The sequence below is a fragment of the Rhipicephalus microplus genome, chromosome 1, assembly GCF_043290135.1.
Source record: "Rhipicephalus microplus isolate Deutch F79 chromosome 1, USDA_Rmic, whole genome shotgun sequence".
NCBI lineage: Eukaryota > Metazoa > Arthropoda > Arachnida > Ixodida > Ixodidae > Rhipicephalus > Rhipicephalus microplus.
Genome location: NC_134700.1, coordinates 301,891,618 through 301,913,336, shown reverse-complemented (window position 1 = coordinate 301,913,336; position 21,719 = coordinate 301,891,618). Strand labels below are relative to the sequence as shown.

The 21,719-nt window shown below is 46.4% G+C and overlaps 1 protein-coding gene across 2 annotated transcripts in view; it reads left to right on the top strand.

Annotated features, from left to right (window-relative positions):
- The window catches only part of Mau2 (Mau2 sister chromatid cohesion factor), a 162,110-nt gene that overhangs the window by 57,896 nt on the left and 82,495 nt on the right, over positions 1 to 21,719 (top strand). For both annotated transcript variants that reach the window (XM_075865679.1, XM_037412234.2), the window contains 5 exons: positions 6,030 to 6,185; positions 8,481 to 8,630; positions 18,550 to 18,640; positions 19,566 to 19,669; positions 19,839 to 19,916. In XM_075865679.1, coding sequence (XP_075721794.1) covers positions 6,030 to 6,185; positions 8,481 to 8,630; positions 18,550 to 18,640; positions 19,566 to 19,669; positions 19,839 to 19,916 — 579 coding nt within the window. The remainder of the gene's footprint in view (positions 1 to 6,029; positions 6,186 to 8,480; positions 8,631 to 18,549; positions 18,641 to 19,565; positions 19,670 to 19,838; positions 19,917 to 21,719) is intronic.

Sequence of the window (21,719 nt, the reverse complement as noted above, 5' to 3'; positions counted from 1 at the left end):
GGGTCAAAATGACGTAGTGTTGGAGGTGATGATAATAACCGCCGAAGCGCGGTGAAGGATTCGTCGCACTCTTTTGACCAAGCAGAAATGCCTTTGGAAGTTGTCAACAGGTTGGTAAGAGGCGCGATGATGGAAGAGAAGTTCCGCACAAATCGACGAAAGTATGAGCACAGGCCGGTAAAACTTCGAAGCGTCTTGATGGAATTGGGCTTCGGATAGTCGGCCACGGCGCGGAGTTTCGCCGGATCCGGGAGAACACCCTCTTTGCAGACGACGTGACCCAGTATAGTGAGCTGACGTGCGGCAAAATGGCACTTCTTGATGTTAAGTTGAAGGCCAGCAGAGGTGAGACACGTTAGAATAGCACGAAGATGAACAAGGTGAGTCGAAAAGTCGCGAGAAAAAAACGACGATGTCGTCTAGGTAGCAGAGGCACGTGTTTCACTTGTAGCTGCGAAGGATGGTGTCCATCATTCGTTCGAAGGTAGCTGGGGCGTTGCAGAGTCCAAATGGCATGACGTTAAACTCATACAGCCCATCAGGTGTTACAAATGCAGTCTTCGATCGGTCAGGATGGCTGCTGACCCGCAGGTCGCGGGTTCGATTCCCGGCTGCGGCGGCTGCATTTCCGATGGAGGCGGAAATGTTGTAGGCCCGTGTACTCAGATTTGGGTGCACGTTAAAGAACCCCAGGTGGTCAAAATTTCCGGAGTCCTCCACTACGGCATCTCTCATAATCAAATGGTGGTTTTGGGACGTTAAACTCCACAAATCAATCAATCAATCAATCGATCGGTCACGATCAGCCATTGGAACTTGCCAATATCCTGAGCGTAAATCTAAAGAGGAGAAATATTCTCCTCCCTGCAAGCAATCGAGAGCATTGTCGATGCGCGGCAATGGGTACACATCCTTCCGAGTTATCTTATTGAGCCGGCGGTAGTCGACACAGAATCGGATATACCCATCCTTTTTGCGCACAAGTACAACAGGGGACGACCAAGGGCTCTGCGATGGCTGGATGACACCACACTTGAGCATATCGTCGACTTGTTCGTTGATAATATGGCGCTCTTCCGCTGAAACTTGATATGGTAGTTGGCATAAGGGAGCATGAGTACCGGTGTCAATGTAGTGCGTGATGTTCGCTGTGCGACCCGAAGATGGTTGAGCGCAATCGAACGCAGAACGGAACTTTCGAAGAAGGGACAAGAGTTCGCGTCTTTGTGTCGGCGATAGTTCAGCGGCAACAGAGGGCTGGAATGAGTCTGGCGCGAGCAGTGTGGCCACAGGTGGCGCATGGCATTGAGCTGGAGGTGAGGTGGTTGTTCGGCAAACTCCAGAGGGCACAAGAGGTCAACGTCTTGTATGCTACCCAAATATTCTCCGCGAAGTAAGGTAACTGGCGACGATAGCGAGTTCGCAACGAGCATGGCGGTAGCACCGGATTCCACGGTGAGTATGGCAAAGGGCAGGTGTAGGCTACGGCGGGTAAACACGTCAGACGGAGTGAACAAAACAGTTCCGGCAGGAGCGGCCCTACAGGTCAGGGTTAGAAGGGTGGATGTTCTCGGTGCTACTTCTGTGTCTGCAACAACGACAAGTTTGTAAGCTTCAGAAAGAGAATCTACCAAACAAGAGCTTGGCAGCGGTGTAAGGGCAACTTCTGCACGTAAGCAATTTATGATGGCCCGATGACAGAAAGTGCCATCCAAGAATGACTTCGTGGGAGCAAATGACTTCGTGGGAGCATGATGCCACCCCAAAAAATTCAATGGCATAAAGTTCACCTTGGATAATGACACGTGCAGTGCACAGAGCTGTAGGTTCTATGCACTGCGAGTTGGCCGTGTGGAGCATCAGGCCCGAAAGAGGCGTCGTCACCTTTTTGAACTTGCGGCATAAGGTCTCACAGATAATAGAAACGGCGGCTCCTGTGTCGATAAGCGCTTGTGCGGCGGTCCCCTCAACATTGACGTCGATAACGTTTTGCGGCGAGAAAGATGGAGGCCTTAAGCAGTTCGAATGGTATGCAGCTGTTGCCTCCGGAGCCGCAGTGATCAGTTTCCCTCTTCCGTAGCAGGTCGGCAACGCATAGGTGACAGGGAGCGTCGTCGGGGCGTTGGTGACCGATGGTTTGCGAGGTGTCGATGACCGTCAGTGGTGTACCTTGATGGCGTCCTAGCCGACGCAATTGGCCTGCCCACGGTGTCAACTGGAGGGGGATCTCGGCGACAGTGGCGGGCGACGTGTCCAGCGATACCAGAGGCGAAACAGATGGGCCTATTGTCCGGCGTCCTCCAAGCGTCTGCTCGGCGGTAAAATGGAGCGGAAGATCTCGCGTAGGGATACGGCGCAGCAATTGGGGTTGTCGGCACGACATAGGGCAGCGTGGCAGGTTGAGCATATGGCATACGCTGTTGCGTAGGCTGAGCAGCAACGGCGGCGTATGTGAGAGGCGTAGCGACAGGTGGTTGCTGATGCATCGGTGGAAGGGCCACAGCGACTTGGGTTCGAATGGCGTGTTGGAGGTTCGGTGCCAAAGCTTGCGCGGGCTCATGTGTCAGTGGCAGTAGTGACAGCTGGCGCGCTACCTTTTCGCGGACGAAGCCCTTGATTGTCGAAACCAGCGGCTGCTGATCGGCAGGATGGGCAGCTAGGTGCAAGCTTGCGAGCGTGTCTGGCGTCGTGAGGGCTTGACGAGAGAAACGAGCACAGTAATTGGGGGGGGATTTCTCGCAAGCAACATCTGAAAGGTGCCGTCGTCAATGCCTTTCAAAATGTGCCTGATTTTTTCTTCCTCAGGCATGGTAAAGTTGACGCGGTTGCATAGATGCAACACATCTTCAATGTAGCCCATGTAGGTCTCGCCTGGTTGCTGCGCACGGTGACGTAAACGGTGCTTGGCTTGAAGCTTGTGTGCCGCAGGTCGTCCAAAGACGTCCGTGATAGCAGTCTTGAATGCAGACCACGTAGGAATGTCAGCTGCGTGGTTATTAAACCACAGTTGCGTGGTGTCCGCAAGGTAGAATGTGATGTAGCCCAGCTTACTTGGGTCGTCCCATTTGTTACTTGCACTGACTTTGTCGTACCTCGCCAACTAATCTTTGACGTCCGACTCAGTGGAGCCCGTGAAGATAGGAGGGCCCCGTTGAGGATACACGGCGCCGCAAGTGACGTGGACGGTCGAGGGTCCCACCTGGAGAGGCAGCTCGGTGGCCATGTTCGTGTCACGTAGAGGGGGAAGCTTACGGGAGCGAAGTTCCAGGTTTGTACGGGAGTCCACACACCTCCACCAGATGTCACGAGTTTATTTACGTATAGACCTACTGGAAGGCCAAGGAACGCCAGAAGAGCAAGGAACGTCAACAGGCCAAAAATACAAAACAAGCGCAAGCTCTGGTTGCGTGTGTGCACCAACGCTGTGGCTTGCCGTTTCTTGCTTCTTCGTCGTCATTCGCATAGTTTTCTACAATAACAATATGTGATAAAGTGAACAGCACAATTCCTGTGCAGTCTGGGCATTGTGGATTTATTTCCGACTTGTAATGGTGGAGTTGGCCCCGTGATTGGTACAATCTCGTTTGTAGCATGCAAAAGGCTACCTCTTGCGTACGTTCGAGCTTTGTATGTGCTAAGGAGTATTTGCTTCTGTTGTTTCGGTAGTGAGAGGTGGTTTCGTGGAAGGTGAGTAAAGGGTCATTATATTGTACGTCTGGGCCCAGCTCTTCGGTGGCTGATTAAACGTCGCGTCGGGGGAATTCGCGTGCTCGATCATGAGCAGTTTCATTGAGGTTGCGGTTGCTGTGAGTGGACGTCTTTGTCCATGTGGGCAGGGAACCAAGAGCGTTAGTGCAAGCCCGTGTACTTGTGTGTTTGTAAAAGGTGGGCGATATTGCCGGTTTCGTCAGCTCGAATGATGGCGCAACAGTCTGGGAAGACGCTGGCGTGTGAGGGGTTGATCATCGCTAAAGCTATAGCAACCTACTTGTTTGTTGCGCTCGTTGCTAGCCTAACCGAGGTGGCTGCGCATAGGGCTCTGTGGCTATCTACTACTGTGAGTGCAAAGGTGTAGAAGTCGCTGTATTGCGCCGCATTGACAAATATGTTGAGTTGTGATTTGCGCCGGTACGGTCGAGGATCAAGCGAGCGCGGGCCAGGCGTCTACTTTTTTTGCGTTGCGGGTGGACATATTGTACGAATGGGGTTAATATGTGTGTAGGTGGGACAGCTCTCAGGAGAGTTGGTGTGCGTTCAAAATAGGGGTGTGGGGATATGCCAGCCACGCTTAGAAATTGGCTGCCTGCCTTGGAGGAAGAGAGGCGGAGCACTTGGGCTGTGGTCTGGTCCTCGGTGTCTTCATCGATGTGATTGTGCATACTTAGTTGGTCGAGACGGGAAGTACTCATGTTTTGAGGTAAACCAAAGACTTGCGTAATGCTTTTGCGAATAAGTGTGTTTAGTTTCGTCTTTTCCACTTTTGTCCAATTGTTGGCAAAGGGGACGTAATTGATGTGGCTCATTAGGAACGCACGGTGTATGTGCAAAAGATTGTCCCCTCCGAGGCCTCGTCTGCGACCCGAGAATCGCTGAATGAGACGGAGCATGTTTTCCATTTTAGATGTGGTGTGTGTTATCATTCGTGAATGGCAGCCGGTGGCCTCGACTGGGAGGCCGAGGATGTTTATGGAGTCAACGTGAGATATTCGTTGCCTGTCTTTGGCTTGTATTGCTATGGTTAGCTTTTATAAGGGCGTTAAATTATGAACACCTTGGCGAGATTTTCGGTACAGTAGTAATATTAATTTCGTGGGCGACAGTCGCAGTCGAGTGTTTTGTAGGTAGGCTTCCGTGGTATCGAGAGCAGTTTGAAGGGCCTGCTTTAACTCCCTCCAGGGCATCATATGGTGATGTCATCTGTGTATATAGCATGGGTTATGTGAGGGATATTGCGTCTCCCACTGCTTCATGCTGCGATCTATTGCCAATCTAGGTCCTTGTAAAAGATTCCAGGCATACATTCGTTCTTTCCTACAAGACTGAAAAGCCCAGCTATGAGTTTTGCAACTTACATCCGACAAATACACATTAGGTGCCAACGGGACATCACAAGGGGCAGACATTTTTTCACAGAGTGAAGGCCAAAAATTTTCTTACCGAACATGTAAATTTTCACAATAAAATGTGGAACAGTTCTTAAGATATAAAGCCGAAATCATGGCAACCAGTTTACCTTACCATGTCCCATTATATTCAATGAATGCTGTGGTGCTTACCGTGTGCAGTGGTATGATGGTGTTTAAACACAGTAGGTTTAACTTTTCTGTATTCTGGCATTTACTATGTTGAAGAAACTTACAAGCTTTGTGGCACCATATTCAATCAGAGCAGTCTCGTATAAACCTGTAGGAATGCTACATAAATGTTGCATAATCTTATAACTCATACAGGATTATTGAATGTGGGAGCATTGCTAACACGTCATTGGAGCTTCGTTCCGCAGTATCCCGTGAGCAAGAGTGAATGTACTCTCGGTGTCGAGTTAAATGTGAACAGAGGCAAGCATCAGCAATGGTATGGTGTGTGCTCTCCAGTCATCACTATGGACATGCGCAGTGCTGTGTGCCTGTCAATTGCGATGACTGGACTGTGCACACTATACATTGCTAATGCTTGCCATTGTCTGCATCTCATTTGACAGTGCCTATGAAATGCTGGGAAGGGCCAATCACAGTGTGATGCACCTGACCACAAGTGTACAAAAATATCTGCGTAATGTACAGAGACTTCATTGATTCAATCTAAACTGAAGCGTGAAAGTTGTGCATCCAGCACGTAGAAGGCCAGCTTCTAATAAGAGGGTAGGTAAGCTTTTACTTAGTGCCTAAAATCGGAGCACAGATCTTTCCCTAACATTGATAAAGAATAAGCGATGTGAAGTTTTCGAGGTGTGGCCGGGATACATGGCTGTGCCCATGCCTCAGAGGTCTGTAATATGAAAAGCTGCTTTTTTCTTTGCATGACATTAGCTGCTGATGGTGGATCGCAAGCTGGCTGAAGTGCATCAGGTGCTCAGTCAGGCTGGACAGCTTGTGGAAGCATGGCAGGGCTCCACCCAGCACAAGGAAGCACTCAAGGTGTTTTTCCTCGTCTTGCAGGTCTGTCACTACCTGTCTGCGGGGCAGGTACGTTGCTTTCATCACCACCTCACTGTTGCAGTGTAGATACTTCATGTGTAATGACTGTGAAACAATCATGCCATGCATTATTGCATATGGGTAGCAGTAAAAGATGTGTTTTTCTTTAAAAGCACGTTATGGTGCGATGATGTGAATATCATACATTTGTTAGTTTATTCCTCCGGGGTTCATCAATGCTTGTGTATAGTTTGCTGAACCATAGAAATACAAATGTAATATCAGAACAAAACAATTTTGCGATAGGCACTGGTAATCTGGTGGCTAGAAAATGCTGACAAATACAAACTTGTCTCCTATTTGAGTCTTCTCGCAGAGGTGAATTGCGCCAATTCGATACAATTCTCCATTTGTCTGCTAAGCTGCGCCAAAACCATGACCTATCGCCAAATTGTGCCACGCTGCGCCAAAATGCCTGACCAGTCTCAAAATTTTCTCAGTTACGCATTATTCAGTCAGAAATGGAGGCCACTAGTAATTTGCACCATCAATCAATCAGTCCAGGGATCCAGGTGCGCAGATCATACTGGCGAAATGCGATCAACCAGATAAAGTAACAATGCCGCACGCCCATCGCGCTGCTGAGCGCAGCATATCTACCGGCGGGACGAATTTCGTTGCTGTAGCCAGCAACACTTCGTGGAAAGTATGAATTTCCTAGTCTGCAAATGCAGCTATGACATGTTAGGAACTAAAGCTGGTAGCGTATGCCACTGTGTGCAGGAACGAATGTGACGTGCTGGGAACGCCAGCATTGCCGGTGACTACGTTTGTTGCCATAGCAACGGCACTTGCTATATCTGTTGCGGTCGCCAGGCCGACGGGCGCGTGTCGTTGTTACTTTATCTAGTCAAGCGTGCCTTTCAAACGAACCGAGAGTTGGGCCCTAAACTTAAAGCCATCGTGCAAAAAAAAAAAAAAAAAAAAAAAAATGGGCGGAGGGAGGTGTAGGGGTTTGAAAATTTCTTGGCCTTGTTCTAACCAACGCAGAACCCCACTTAAGCTTCTGTGGCCTGCGGAAAAGCAAGATTTTGGAGGGGCTGTTAGCACTATTCGCAGAAAATAGCAGTTTGTTCAGTTACTCACGCATGTGTACGCCGCCTAATTGTGAGTACTAATATAATTGCTGACGTCTAAAAAAAAAAGTTACTGGCAATCATTTTGAGCACTGTATGACGTTTCTGGAGCCCTAAAAAAAATAAACTCTGCACCAGTTTTTTTCTTTCTTTTTCTTTTTTTGCTGCTCTTATTTCTCAGTTTTACGAATGTCCCGAATCGCAAGATCGTCAGCTTGGCAGATTTATATTTGAGTCCTCAGAGTCTGTCAAAGGATTGGACAGACATGGCAAATACTAATGTGGACTTAATCATTGTTTACTGTGTGGGGTAGTTCAACATACTACTTTTGTTCAACAAGCAGTGTTCATATTCTCTCAGCATGGTTTAGGTAGGTTGAATGGTTTCAAATTTTTTTCTAAATGTAAGCCGTCGTTTTCATACTGCTCCAAATTGAGTCTTTCGTGATAAAAAATGAATGTTTCTTTAGCCGTAACATGCTCAAAATTGAATTTTAGGGCTCCAAAAGTAGTATATTAAGGCCATTTCACGTGACACAAAAAGTAGCGATTTTCAGTGTGCGAATTCGTTCGCAGCGAAAAAAAGGGCAGTTCGCTCCCGCCGCAGCGGTCCGCGGCGAGCTTCCAACATGTTGGAAATTTTTGCTCTAATTGCAGTGGCAGGAGCAATTTTTGGTTGGGACCTGTCGAAATAGGGCTGCTCCGGCCAAGCCATCGGAATAGAGTCGACGTGTTTGTTTTGGTAATGACCGATGCTGTGCATTTTAAAAATAATTCAGATTGGAAAGTGTTATTAAATGACGAAACAAGCAGGCCCTTTGTTATCGTTCACGGTAACTTCATGATATCATATTGCTCATATTATTACGTTACATTCGTGTCTGTCACAATGAGCGGTGGCAAAAATTTGCCGCTTCAGTCAAAGAGCGAAAATCGCGGACCTTTCGCGGTCCATGTGAAACGAAACCGCCATTAGCAGCGGTTGTGAACAGCGCGAATGGAGCGAACAGAACAATTTTTTTTCGCTGTAATTGCGGCATGTGAAACAGCCTTTACTGCTACGAAAACTGCTCCAAATTGTATTTCGGCTGTGGCACCCCTGTGCTTGATGACGGTACAAGATGTGTTCAAGCAAAACCAACACTTGTGATTTTTTTAAACCATTATTTATTGTGAACCATTAAATGACAGTTGGTATTGTTCACAGGTGAAAAGTGTAAAACCTTGCCTGAAACAGCTTCAGCAAGGCATTCAGACTATCACATCATTGCACTCGGATGAGGAGACTGTGCCATCAAATCCTGGCGACATGTTTCACTGGATGCCCAAGGAGCACATGTGTGTGCTAGTATACTTGGTCAGTGGTCTTTCTGTCCCGTAACTACTACTTTTGATTTTGTAGGAAGCATTCTTTAGGGAGGACACTGCTCTTAAAAAAAGTTTATTTATTCATTTGAGTGAAAAGGTTTTTTTTGTAATGAAAACCATTCACCATAGTAGTCTAGTGGCTAAGGCACTCGGCTGCTGACGTGCAGGTTGCGGAATCGAATCCCGACTGTGGTGACTGCATTTTTGTTGACCGTGAAGATGCTTGAGGCCCTTGTGGTTAGATTTAGGTGCACATTAAAGAATCCCAGGTGGTCGGAATTTCCGGAGCCTTCCACTACGGCGCCTCTCATAATCGTATTGTTACCAATTTATACTGTGCCTGCTACTATGAAGAAGCATTTATTTAAGGTGGACCTGTGGCCATTAATTAAAAACTAAATGGTTGGCAAAAATGTTCCTTGCTCACTATTTTGAACTTCGACGGTTCTCTTTGTTTCCCACCATCAAGTCTCGTGCTGGTGCCGTGCTGTAGCATGGTGGCACGTTCAGGGTGGCGTTCCGTGGTGTGCTTTCCTTGCTACTTGTGTGGTTAGTTCTATGAACACTGTATGCTGCACGCAGGGGTGCAACAGCTGCGCCAGTTCGGCCAATTTGATGCAATTCCCCACATCCTGCCGAGCTTTGCCAAAACCATGAAATTGGCCTAAATTGCGCCACCCTACGGCAAAAAGCTTAACCAGCCTCAACATTTTCTCAGTTGCACTAGTTTCAGCAAGAAATGGGGGCTATGTAGGTCACCTGTAGTTTGCGTCATAAATTATAATCTAGGGATCCAGGCGCGTAGACACACCCTACACCATGGACACTCCCAAAATGCTATCGACCAGATAAAGTAACAATGCCATGCGCCAATCAGTCCACTGATTCCAGCCGTTATCTATTGGTGGGATGGGATAACTTCAAGACAAAAATGCGCTGCAGTAGCCAGCAACACTTCGCCGGAAACATAAATTTCCTAGTCAGCAAACACTGCTATGGCATGTTAGAAACTAAAGTTGGGAGGATATGCCGCTGTTAATGTGCGCGATCAAACTCAACATGCTGTGAACACCAGTGTTCTGTGGTTTCGTTACCGGCGACCACGTTTGTTGCCATAGCAATGGCTAAAGATATCGGTGCGTCGTGCTACAGGGCCAGCGGGTGCATGCCGTTGTTACTTTGTCTAGTGAAACCCACCTTCCAAGCAAGCTCTGAAGTTGTGCTCTAAACCTGAACCCATCGCGGGAAAAAAGAGGACAGAGCTGTATGGTTCGGAAATTTCTCGGCCTTTCAACTCTTGCAGAATGCCGCTTAAGCCACCTTCACCGCAGTATGCCTGTGGTTTGGAAAAAGCTTTTGAACATTTGGAAGGGGGCTATAAATACTAGTCACGGTGACACAGCACAGTTTGTTCAGTTACTCGTACGTGTGTATGCCAGTTAATTGTCAGTACTGATAGGAACCCTGACGCATACCTGCCAAGTCTTCCGGATCGGCCAGGAGACACCCGGATTTTGACCGCTTTTTTTCGGTTGTACGGTTGTCATGAAAATCTCCCAGAAATCGAAATTCCTGTGCGTGATCTGGCCCCATTGGCAAAAAAGCAGCTCAATCCACTCCAGTCTTTTCGAACCTACGTCGTTTTATTATAAATGAATATAAGAGGCGTTCATGTAAACGTACCGTATAATCTAATAACTGTGGCAGATACGAATAACCATGGCAGATAATAAACTGTGGCAGACACGAATTCTTAAAATTTGCTAGCCAAATTTTACTGTGTTCATTGGGCCTCAATTCGAATGTTCCAAACACATTTCCTAATCGCGACGGGTGATACGAAATTTAGTACGGAAACCATCGAACGAAGGTTGATAGCAGCGTACTCAGAGCTAAGGAAGTATCCGTGCGACCGGCGCACACACTATCTTTTACAGTACATGCGATTGTCCTTGCCACAACCGCTGTGGACGAAACGGCAATCGCTCTTGACATGATTTTGTATGGTGATAGCGTAACTGACAGAACCCCGAAAGTGTGCGCTCAAGCAGTCAAAGCAACGCTGCTTTCCGCAAACTCTGCGTACAAAACTGCAGCAGAGGCTATTGTAGATGGCATAAAATGACTTAGTTTTAAAGGCGCTTGTGCAGCCAAGAACTTGGGGATTGTAAAATGAACTACGGTTTGCCGCAGCCACCACACACAAAACCGCGGTCGCAGCAACGCGATAGCGATCTACGAGCTCCAAATGCATGCAGCGGCAGGTTAAAGGCAGTAAATACATAAGAAATAAAAAACTTAGTTTCGCCGCAAGGGCGAAGCAATAAATGTGACAGCAAGAACTTGAAATGTAACGCTGAGAGCGGCAAGCAGATCGAAACGTGCAGCGCACGGCTCACACACAAATGACGCACGAAAGTGATACTCGCAGGACGTGAGCGAACTAGCAACGTTTACTGCTCAACACGTAACGCGCCGTTTAAATAAAAACGATGCACGATACGTAATCACAGGTACAGATGAGTACAATCTAACCGTTGTTATACCTCGCTGTGTATGAAAAGCGCGCTGTTTTCTCAAAAGGGGCCTGTGCAGAGACCAAAGTGGTCTTTGTGGGCCCGGCAACTAACGCTTTCGTTTGTTTCAGTTAAAGCCAAAGGCACACGATTCCCCCACCAAAGGATAAGCGTGCGCACATAAGCATCAAACCCCCCCCCCCCCCCCCTGCCATCCACGGGGAAAGTACACGTGAGAGATAAGCGCGCCGAGCGCGGACGACTTTTTTTTCTTTGAGTGTTCATATATATATAAATACGTATACATATACTGTGAAGGACGGCCGTGGTGGGGACAAGAAAAAAAAAATAAAACAGCCTGGACTGTCCATATAATTGCTATCACAATAAGAAGGGGCCATGCGTGTTTTGGCGTTCCTATAAAAAAAAATGTAGTAGTGAGCAAAGGCTTTGAGCCGCGCTTTTGCCGCAGCCAGCTGCACCATCCCGTCCGTTTACGTGTGTCCCAGGAAGACACACGCGAGTTGTTTTGACTGAAATAGATTCTGCTAGTTGTGTTGATGTTTTGAGACTCTCACCTTAGTGAAAAACTCTACCCTCGTGTGTTCGCCCACTCCTAGCCACTATGAGATCGCAACGCTGATGTTGGCACTTGCAATTGAGACCCCACTCCCACCGTTTTTTTTGTTTTTCAGGATGTTTTTTGTTTATATGTTCTTGTTTTATTTTGTGCCCTCCCCCCCTCCCGTTGCGGAAATCTCCCGGATTCAGAATTCTTGAACTTGGCAGGTATGCTGATGTCTCAAAAGTTACTGGCAAGGGTTTGGAGCAGTGTATGACATTTTTTCAGCCTTAAAAAAATTATACAAAACTGCTAGCCAGTTTTTTTTTTCTGCCTACTCCCCAGTTTTACATATCTCCCGAATCTCAAGGTCACCAGCGTAGCAGGTCCACATTTGAATTCTCAGAGCTTGTCAAAAAAGCTAGACAGGTGTGGCAAATGCTAATTTAGACTTTATCAGTGTTTAATAAAGGGGAAGAAGACAACAACCCGTTTGTAGCACGAAGCCACTAGAAAATCAATATTGACTTCTCAGAAAGAAAAGCCTTTTAGTTGACAAAAATTTGTCCGGATTCGTGGTTCAAACCCGGGACCAACGTCTATTTGGGATGGTCGCTCTGCCAATTGACCTAAGCAGGAAGTTAGCAATTGACAGCATAAGGGCGAATTCATTGACAACTCGTAACACATGAACACAAGTATGGCGCCACCTTGCGAAAACCCGCAAAGTGGCGGAAAGGTTAATAAAGGGAAAGAAGACAACTACCCGTTTGTACCACAAAGCCACAAGGAAATCCATATGGATTTCTCAGAAAGAAAAGCCTTTTAGTTGTTGAAAAATTCATCCTGGTCCGGGGTATGAATCCGGCACCAATGCTTATCTTGGGCGTTTGGCAAAGCGACTGCCCTGGATAGGCGTAGCTCTAAAGATTGCTCTTAATTCTATTTCGGCTGTTTCACCCCTGTGCATGCGTCATCTGAGAATGTCGAACTGGGGCGGTGTGGTGGTTTTGGAATGTTACAATTAATATTATTGTTTATTGATTGGAATGAATAGAACTCAGTGAGTTTATGTATGTTTTTGTGCTGATTTCAAATATGCAAATATTTTCCAATAGATACAACACACATTCTTTTTTGAATATTATTTTATGTGCCTTTTAGGAAGCAACTTCTTTTTTTTTTTAACTGAAAAAGCTAGAAAGTTAATCAGCGTGTCACAATAATCTGGAATCACAATTGTGCGCAGTGCACCAAAAATGGATGCTCTATCTTTATTTGCGCTAAAGTTATACCACATTGAATTTTGGTGTGACTCAATTCAAGCTGGGATTTTTCTCGTGAATGTTCAACATATCATAACTCTTGTTCTCAAGGGTTCTGAACATTGTGGTGCGCCCACCACCATTTCACCGGCTATTCCGCTGTACGGCCGCTCCTTTTCCGTGCTCTGGTAATAGCGGGTGGCTATAGATGGCGCCACGCTCAGGCGCAGCGCCTGTTCTTGGGGGCGACAAAATTCAGTGAGGCCAAGTCACGTGCGCGTCAGGAAGGATCTCTTCTCTATTGGCCCTCGCCTGGTAAGCACGTGGTTTTCTTTTGTCCGCGTCCCCTTTGGGAATCGCGGGATTGTAGCCTGCCTGAGGGCCTAAGCATCCCCGGGGGGCGTGTTTACCTGAGTGTTAGCTTCGGTATAGTACGCTAAGCCAAACAGTGGTGCTTAGTGCTTGAAGTGGTCATACCACGTCAAGCCCCACTTACCGGAGGCCTATGCGTATGAGGTATGCCCCAATTCTCACGACCAGGTCCAGTGGCCATCCTGAGAGTGCGCAGCATAGTCGCAAGGGACCTTTTTCCGACCGGGGTGTCAAAGCTCGCCATTGCCAACTGCGATGGGCTCGCGGTCTCCCCTTTATTTTAAATGACCGCGTGTGGGAGCCTTTTCTCCCCGCATCCCGGGAGCGGACGTTGTACTGTTGTTTGGAGGGCCACCAAAGGCAATAAAGTGTTGGTGTGTTGCTGTCAATCGAACACTGTCTGTTCTGCTGTGTCGCTCTAAACGCTTTGTTAGTCTAGCGCGCGCGAAACGGTGTGCTACATGTGAGCAGGTGACGGAGACGTGACCTTGTGGCTCGCTAAGCTTCAACTCGCCGTGATCTTCTGTCACAGTGAGTCACGAGATCACCACACTATCGCCCTATGCGGTATCAAAGGATCATTAAGCCTTTGATTAGACTTAGCCAAGTCAGCCCGCTTTTGCGAATCTGGCTCACCGTGTTATCCGCATTATGTCTGCTGCGTACGAGTTTTGTTTGCTGACGCTTCTAGCAGATACCGCATTGCTCGAGAAGAGGGCCAGTGCCCCTCTTGAGCATCACAATCCAGCGCCCTCACCCGTCACAAGCTGAAGTCGGGATGGCGTGAGGTGCTACGTAATAGCTCGCACTGGAGAGGTAGCGTGTTTTGGGTCCGGCTCCATAGCCCAACCCGAACAGTGCGCACAGGCTAATTGGACTGCCACTGCTCCCTTTAGAATGCATGGCAGCTCCATGTCACAGCACTCCCAATCGGCTCCCAGTAGAGCTTCCGGGGCGCAGTTTGGAAACGAGGCTTCAGCCTGTGCCGAATTTCGCCCGCTGGCTGCTACGCAACCTAGCAGCCAGGCTCACTTAATGCACGCGCCTATGCCGCGAGCTGCCCGTCATGCATACGCCTGTGCCGCAAGCGGCCTTACAATTTCACGTGAAGCTGCCCCAAGAGGCAGCTGTGAATGGAAACAGGCGCCTCCCGACGACAATGGCGCAACGGCCGTTATTCTTTTTGTAACTGCGCTACTTATCGAGCTGAGAGACAGTTCCCCATCGCTCGCCCGCACTGCTAATGCACCAAGTGTTTACTTTGAAGAGGGCGCACAGACGGTGCCGAAAAATTCCGCCCAAATGATTCAGGCACTCACGGGGGCAATCCAAATGCTTTCGACATTCTGAAACGCCCTCATCCCGCTGTCATGTTGGCCGTTCCTACCTACAGCAGGTATAGTGATCTGCAAAGTGTAAGAGATTACCTGGACTCCCTCGCACGTTATCAGAGAGTCATGGGTCTTGACGACCAGGAAGTGCTCGAATGCGTAGTCCCGGCTGCACTGACTGACACGGCGCCTAGGTGGTATTGACTTTTCAGCAACCGAGCAGCAAGACTTGATGAGTTCCGCGCGACCTTCCTGTGCGAATTTTTACCCGCTGACTACGAGAGTAGGATACAGTGCGAGCTCGAGCTCCGCACACAATCTCCTGATGAGTTTCTTCAGGAGTACACACGCACGGTGGAGGACCTTTTCTCTATTGCTGAGCCCAGAGCCTCGAACGAGGAGCGCGTCAAGCGGGTGATCAGGCAGGCACGCCCGACCTTTTCGGCGTGCCTGTGCAGCAGTCGCTTTCGTGATTTGGAGGAGTTGGCCATCGAGGCAAAGCGCATTCAAGGTGAAATTCTCGCCGCACGCACCTATTGCCTGCCACCGTCATCCAGCGAGGCCCTTGAACTGCGCTGCGCGTGGGTAGAGGCCATGTTCTTTCCCCACCCAACGGCAACAGCCTGGTAGAGCAGTCTTTGCGGCTACCGTTGCAGGCGGGCGCATTTAGGAGATAAGCGATCGGGCTTTAGATCCTTACACGTACAGAAGGCGCACAGTCTGGGACGCATCGCAACTCAACACGCGCGAACAGGGACGAAATCTGACCCAGCGCATCACCGGTGGTGACGTTCGTTAAAGCGGTTCTTTTGATCATGCGGCGAATCGACCCCTGCAGCTTGAAGCTGCTCTCTCTCGGGAAAGGGACCGCTAGGGAGTGCCCTGCTTCCGCTGCCGTCAATGAGGGCACATAGCAAGGGAGTCCACCGTATTTATGCCTCCTTTGAGGCAGAAAAACAAGAGCACGGGCCATTCATAAAGGCACGCTCGGCCGAACCCTTGCTTATTACCTCTGCGTACCGGGCAAGCAGTCTTGCTGGCGCACACACGGTGTTTATTTTGGTCACCAATGCCGGCCGCGAATTCTCGGCGCTGCTGGACACTGGCACAAGCGCTTTGTTGCTTAGCAAATCGGTGTTGTCCCACTTGCAGAAACATTCGGTGTGCTTGTTGTATAGCCGAACGACATTCCCTCTTGCGAAAGGTGTGGCCCTGTCGGCGGGAACCGCGAGGTTGACTGTGAGATGGGGAGGCCGAATGAGATGCACGCGTTTCGTTCATCTTCCAGGGCTCAGTGTTCCTCGGATTTTTGGTCGTGACTTTCTCCTAAGAACCGGTATTCTAGTGGACATTGCGAATGGGGGAGGCTATTGCGATAGATCTTTTTTTGAGCTAGAGCCGTTTATCAGCCCACCAGTGTTTTTGTTGCCTGTGCAGTAGATACGTTGAAACCGTGTTGCGTGCAAACTTTGGGGACAGGCCCCTGCACTATGCACTCGTCGACTCCGAGCGACACGACACGTAGAGGCTCCGCATCGTTTGATCGCCTGTGCGACTTAGTTGGATGATGGAAAGAAGGCTCCTCTGTCGGCACTGTTATGTGAAATCGATAAGCTCTTCACGGATCAACCAGGCTGTACCAATTTGGGGAGCCATTCGATCGAAACGGGTGACGCGCTTCTTTTAAAGTGTAACCCCAGGCCTGTCAGCCTGGCCAAGAGGCAGGTAATTGACGGCTTGCTGGACAAAATGCTCTCAGCTGGCATTGTTCGCTGTTCGTCCAGCACCTGTGCGTCTCCAATTGTGTTGGTGCCTAAGAAAGATGACAGTCATCGTCTGTGCAGAGACTACCGCTGTCTGAATGGAGTGACTCTTAAGGATGCCTACCCGCTCGCCACGATCAGCTCCATGGTAGGAATCTTCAGCACTGCGCAGTACTTCACCACATTAGATGCCTCCAAACCTACAGGTCCGGATGAATGAGCGTGACCTGTGCAAGACCGTGTTCACCTTCCACAGAGGGTTATTTGAGTTAACTCATATGCCCTTTGGTGTTTGCAATGCTCCTGCAACTTTTCAGACTCATGGACCGCGTCCTCAAGGAAGCAAAGTGGTCTTACTGCATGTGCTACCTTGACGACATCGTGATTTATTCACGAGCATTCGAAGAACGCTTGGCCCACATTGCCGGTGTGCTTGAAAGGGGGTGAGCCACCGGGATCAGGTTAAATTCCACGAAGGCTCAACTAGTGCAGACCTGAGTTCAGTTACTTGGCTTTACGCTGGGCGAAGGCTCCATTGAGCGAGGCCAGGAGAAACTTCGAGCAACCCTCGATTTCCTTGCGCTCAAGGACGCACGCGACCTGCGCCACTTTCTCGGAATGGCCAATTTTTACCAGTTGTTCATTCCGTGAGGTGCCCGAGTGCAGGCACCCTTGACCAAATGCTTGGGTAAATCGGCTGAGTGGCAATGGAGACCTGAGCAGTAAGAGGCGTTTAGCTGTTTAACCGGTAGACTGTTCTGCTTACGCCTCAATACTTCGGGACAGGCTTTGCCGAGCTCTCAGTAGAGTAAAGCAGAGTTTGGCAGCAGCCAAGGCTGAGCAGAAGGCATAGTACAACCGGAAACATTGCCACCTTTCATTTAAGGTCGGTGATCTTGTCCTAAACCGCAACCACGCTCCGCAACCACCCAGTGGAGAGAACTTGAACTCCGCTCGCGTACTTGCTGCAAGATCCTTTTTCGGGAAAACTCAGCTGTGCCCACACCACATCGCAGATATGAAAACCTTTGCGTCGAGACCTGACAAGTCTGCTCCAGTGCCCAGTGGCACTTCGTGCAAGCAACAATTCACACCCGGTGAACATAGATTTTAAGAATAATCATAGAATCTAAGAATAATCACTTAGATTTGAGTACAAGGGCCTATACTTTTAGATTTGAGTACAAGGGCCTATACTGTTTCATTTCACCTCATCAGAATGCAGCTGTCATAGCAGGAATCAAACCTGCGGCCTTGTACTCGCTAATCATCACGACATGTACAAAAGCTTTTCTTTTTGCAATTAAGTGCAGCCACTTAAAGAAAATACAAAAAATTTATTCACCATGTGAATTAAACCTGATACATCACAGGCTCAATTATTTAGTGCAGTCTTATGCTTCCTCGTAAGTACAGATAGTTGAATTTTTTTTTTGTGTGTGGCAGTGACAGACTCGCATAGCTAACAAATGTACTGTTTTAAACAAAATATGTGATAAAGGGAAAATTACTGGGGATAAAGGTGCATCTTTTCATTATGAAATATTTGATTCACATTTGAAACTATGTATTCGATTTGTATTTGAAAAATTTGATATTCACACACCCCTAGTTAAAAATTTGCAGGAGCTCAACAAACTTGTATGGGCTCATCCAGTGGCTTAGAAACAAGCTGTAGGTATTGTAACTGATGGTCCTGGCTTTTTGCCTAGCGTGCCCACTTTGTTGTGTCTTTGCAAATATGGCAGTACTATTTACTGTGCTGTGGCTTCATTTTTGAACGTAATATTGTAGAGGAAAGCTGCTTTGATTAGTATTGGCCTTCCGTCACTGTGTAGTGCTTATGTGGCCATTGGATAAGGTTGCGGCAGGATACTTAATTTCCCATTTCTCTCTCTTTTTTAATGCGAATGCCATTATTGTCATGCTCCTCGGTTCACACTTATGCCATTGTGAACTTTGTGTTCAGCTTGTTGAATAATTAATGCTGTGAACTATTGGAATGATTTGAGTAATTGATTAGCCTGCATTATTGTTTTGCTATTCATTCTTTCATTTACGTTGCCATTTAACTGTGACGGATGCGTGCCCCTTTCCAGGTGACAGTACTACATTCAATGCAGGCTGGCTATATGGACAAAGCGCACAAATACACTGATAAGGCTCTTATGCAAATCGAGAAGCTTAAAAGTGAGTACGGCTTACCGTACTTGTACAGTACTAATAAAGGAGTAATTTAGAATTCAGCAGTGTGTACACTGTATGCTTGCTTGCATTCCTGAGGCCCAGTGACAAAATAAAAGGAAGAACGAAAAAAAAATTAGAGCAATAATAAGTATTGTGACATATAGCTTATGGTACGGTTCCTTATAATCATACATTCTACATTTTAATGTTTCAACTGATTTTCTGGTACTTCTAAGCATTTAGAAACCTTATATTTATTCACAACTCTCAATAAGCCTGTTTTGATAACTTTTGCGCTTTGTATGAAATCATGAGATGGGTTCAAAAAAAGAGAAGTTGATGATTCTTGTTTGTGTAAGTTCATTACAAACGTTGCACTTTTCTTTTTCAGGTATATAAAATAAGTATTTGAGGTCAATCAGCTCCTTCAAACTGCTTCGTAACTTATTTATGCTTGTGTTTATTTGGTGCGAGTGTTTAAAAGAAGAAAAAATTTCTCATTTGATGTAGAATGCCTGCAATAAGATTGGCCGATTGTAAGGTTATTGCCATTCCCAGATTTATTCTAGACCTACTTTTGACGTGGTTTATTATTATCATTTGTTCAGTCTAGTTTCTTTTACTGTATTTGAAGGGTTTTTCACACATACAAAGAGCGTTGCATCTCAAATTGTTTTTGGAAAAGTGAAAATTTTTATCTCACTTTTCAAAGAATGTGCATGATGGAATGCTATAGTGCTGAACTAACTTATTTTTAACAAGTGGGTAGAAGGTCAATTTGAACAGGCATTCGCCTGGAAGAATTTTTGCAATAATACGGTGTCATGTACATTGTGCTCAGTTGTTACAAAAGATGCTGAAGCTTTGCTTCTTGTATGTGCAAAACACCGTTTTCACTGCGCTTTGGTACATTTGATATCATGTCTAGTTGTCGACAGCAACCCAATCCTGCACTCATTCCAATTGCTGCTCCTGGAACACATTGCCATGTGCCGCTTGGTCATGGGAAATAAGACACTCGCCATTCAGGAGGTGCGTTCTGTTCTCTTTCCAATAATTTCTTTGTTTTTTCATCAGGATGCTGTACAAGTGCCTTCAATCATGTATCTGATATGCTCAAACCCAGTCAACCTTTCGTTTTGAAAAAAATGAACTGAATTTATTGATAACCGAGCTTGTTGCACCTGAATGTCACTTACAGGCCTCGCAGGCTCTGCAGATCTGTCGTCAAGAGCCACGTCTGTTTTCCCGTCACAAACCTCAGCTGCATACACTTCTGGTGAGAAATTTTCTTAGCTGCTCCATCAAAAAAAAAAAAAAAAACGTAGTTTACTCATGATATTATGTTAGCACAAAACTAGTTGGTCCCACATGTCTAAATAACAGTATGAATTGGTATCATCCCTTAACATTTGCACGAAATTTGGCTCTCCTTTAGCTCACAAAGCACGTAAGTAAAGCATGCATGGATTAAGTTAAGTGACATTTCGATTAAATAGGCTGGCATTTGTATTCATTTCAGTAGGGTGATTCCACGAGAGATCGACACGGGTCCAAAAGTTGATATTTTAGATTTCATTTAGTATTTTATATTTCGTGCACCTCCCACCAGGTAGCCCGAAAGTCAACTTCGTTTTATGATTAACGGCATAACTTATGAAAAAAAAAAAAATCAAACTTCACCAACACGGAGGCACCAATTTCGTCACCTGTCATTTTCGAAAATTGCAGATGCTATAAAAAGACAAATATTTTTGTTTCAAGGAAGATATTTTTTATTTGAAATGCATGTCTAATGAAGAATGAATTCATATGGTTTCAAGTTTGTAGATCTTAAAAAAAATAGCTTTTAAAAATGTATAATTTTGCGACAGTTTAAAATAAGTTACGTATTCCCCATTTTTTTTTTCTTCGAAAGTAATGCAAGCAGCGTTTTCAAACTTGACACTTGATAAATGATTCGTAACAAGTTTTTATCATTTGGGGCACGAAGACTGCCGTATTAGACTGAAGAACACGCTTTAGGGCAAGTTGTCCTCCGTCGTCTGCTCTACAGATGAATTGCTGTGCGCCGCATCTCGGAAGCAATGCTTTAGATCATATGGTTCAAAGTACGGACAAAGATTATGCCTCCTGTAATTTTATCGACAAAAACATTGTGAAATTCATTTTAACGTACTATACTTCAGTTTTGCATTCGCACTGTGGATATTTGCATTCGCACTGTGGATACTTTATGAACTCGTTCAACATTCAATTCTCTTACCCAACGTGTTGCAAACACGTGGCCGTCACAGCAGCTCCATCTGTGTGTCAGTAATGGAGAGGCACCACATATTAGAAGTCTCAGTGCTCTGCGTATAAGAGTGAATTCAGATACTGTAGAATACCGTGTTCAAAATAGTTACTCCTATCTGCTAAAACAGCTGTTCTTCACCAAATGCGGTCACGTTTACTCACGTTTGAAGCTTATTGCCGCTTTTCCATTCACATTTCTAGATTTCTCAACTTATCAGCGCATTCTCGAAAAGCTCTGATTTGTACCACGAGTATTGTCGCTAAAAACAAAATAATGCAACATGTTTTTCTATATTACTGTATAATGGCCTTCGGCTGTTCATTTACGAGATTTTAAGAAAAATCGAAGATGGTGTTTTTTTATTATTCAAATTTCAGTGGAGTACACTTTTGCCAATATGAGAACTTTGAAGCAATATATAAAAATTTACATTTCCCTACAGCAGCAATAATTTATGTACCTAATGAACACACTATATCCTTAAAACGTGTCGAGTTTGAAAACGCTGCTTGCATCACTTTCGGAGAAAAAAAATAGGGAATACGTAACTTATTTTAAACTGTCGCAAAATTAGACATTTTTAAAAGCTATTTTCTTAAGGCTCACAAACTTGAAACCGTATGAATTCATTTTTCATTAGACATGCATTTCAGGTAAAAAATATCTTCCTTGAAGCAAAAATATTTGTCTGTTTATAGCATCTGCAATTTTCGAAAATGACAGGTGACGAAATTGGTGCCTCCGTGTTGGTGAAGTTTGATATTTTTTTTTTCCTAAGTTATG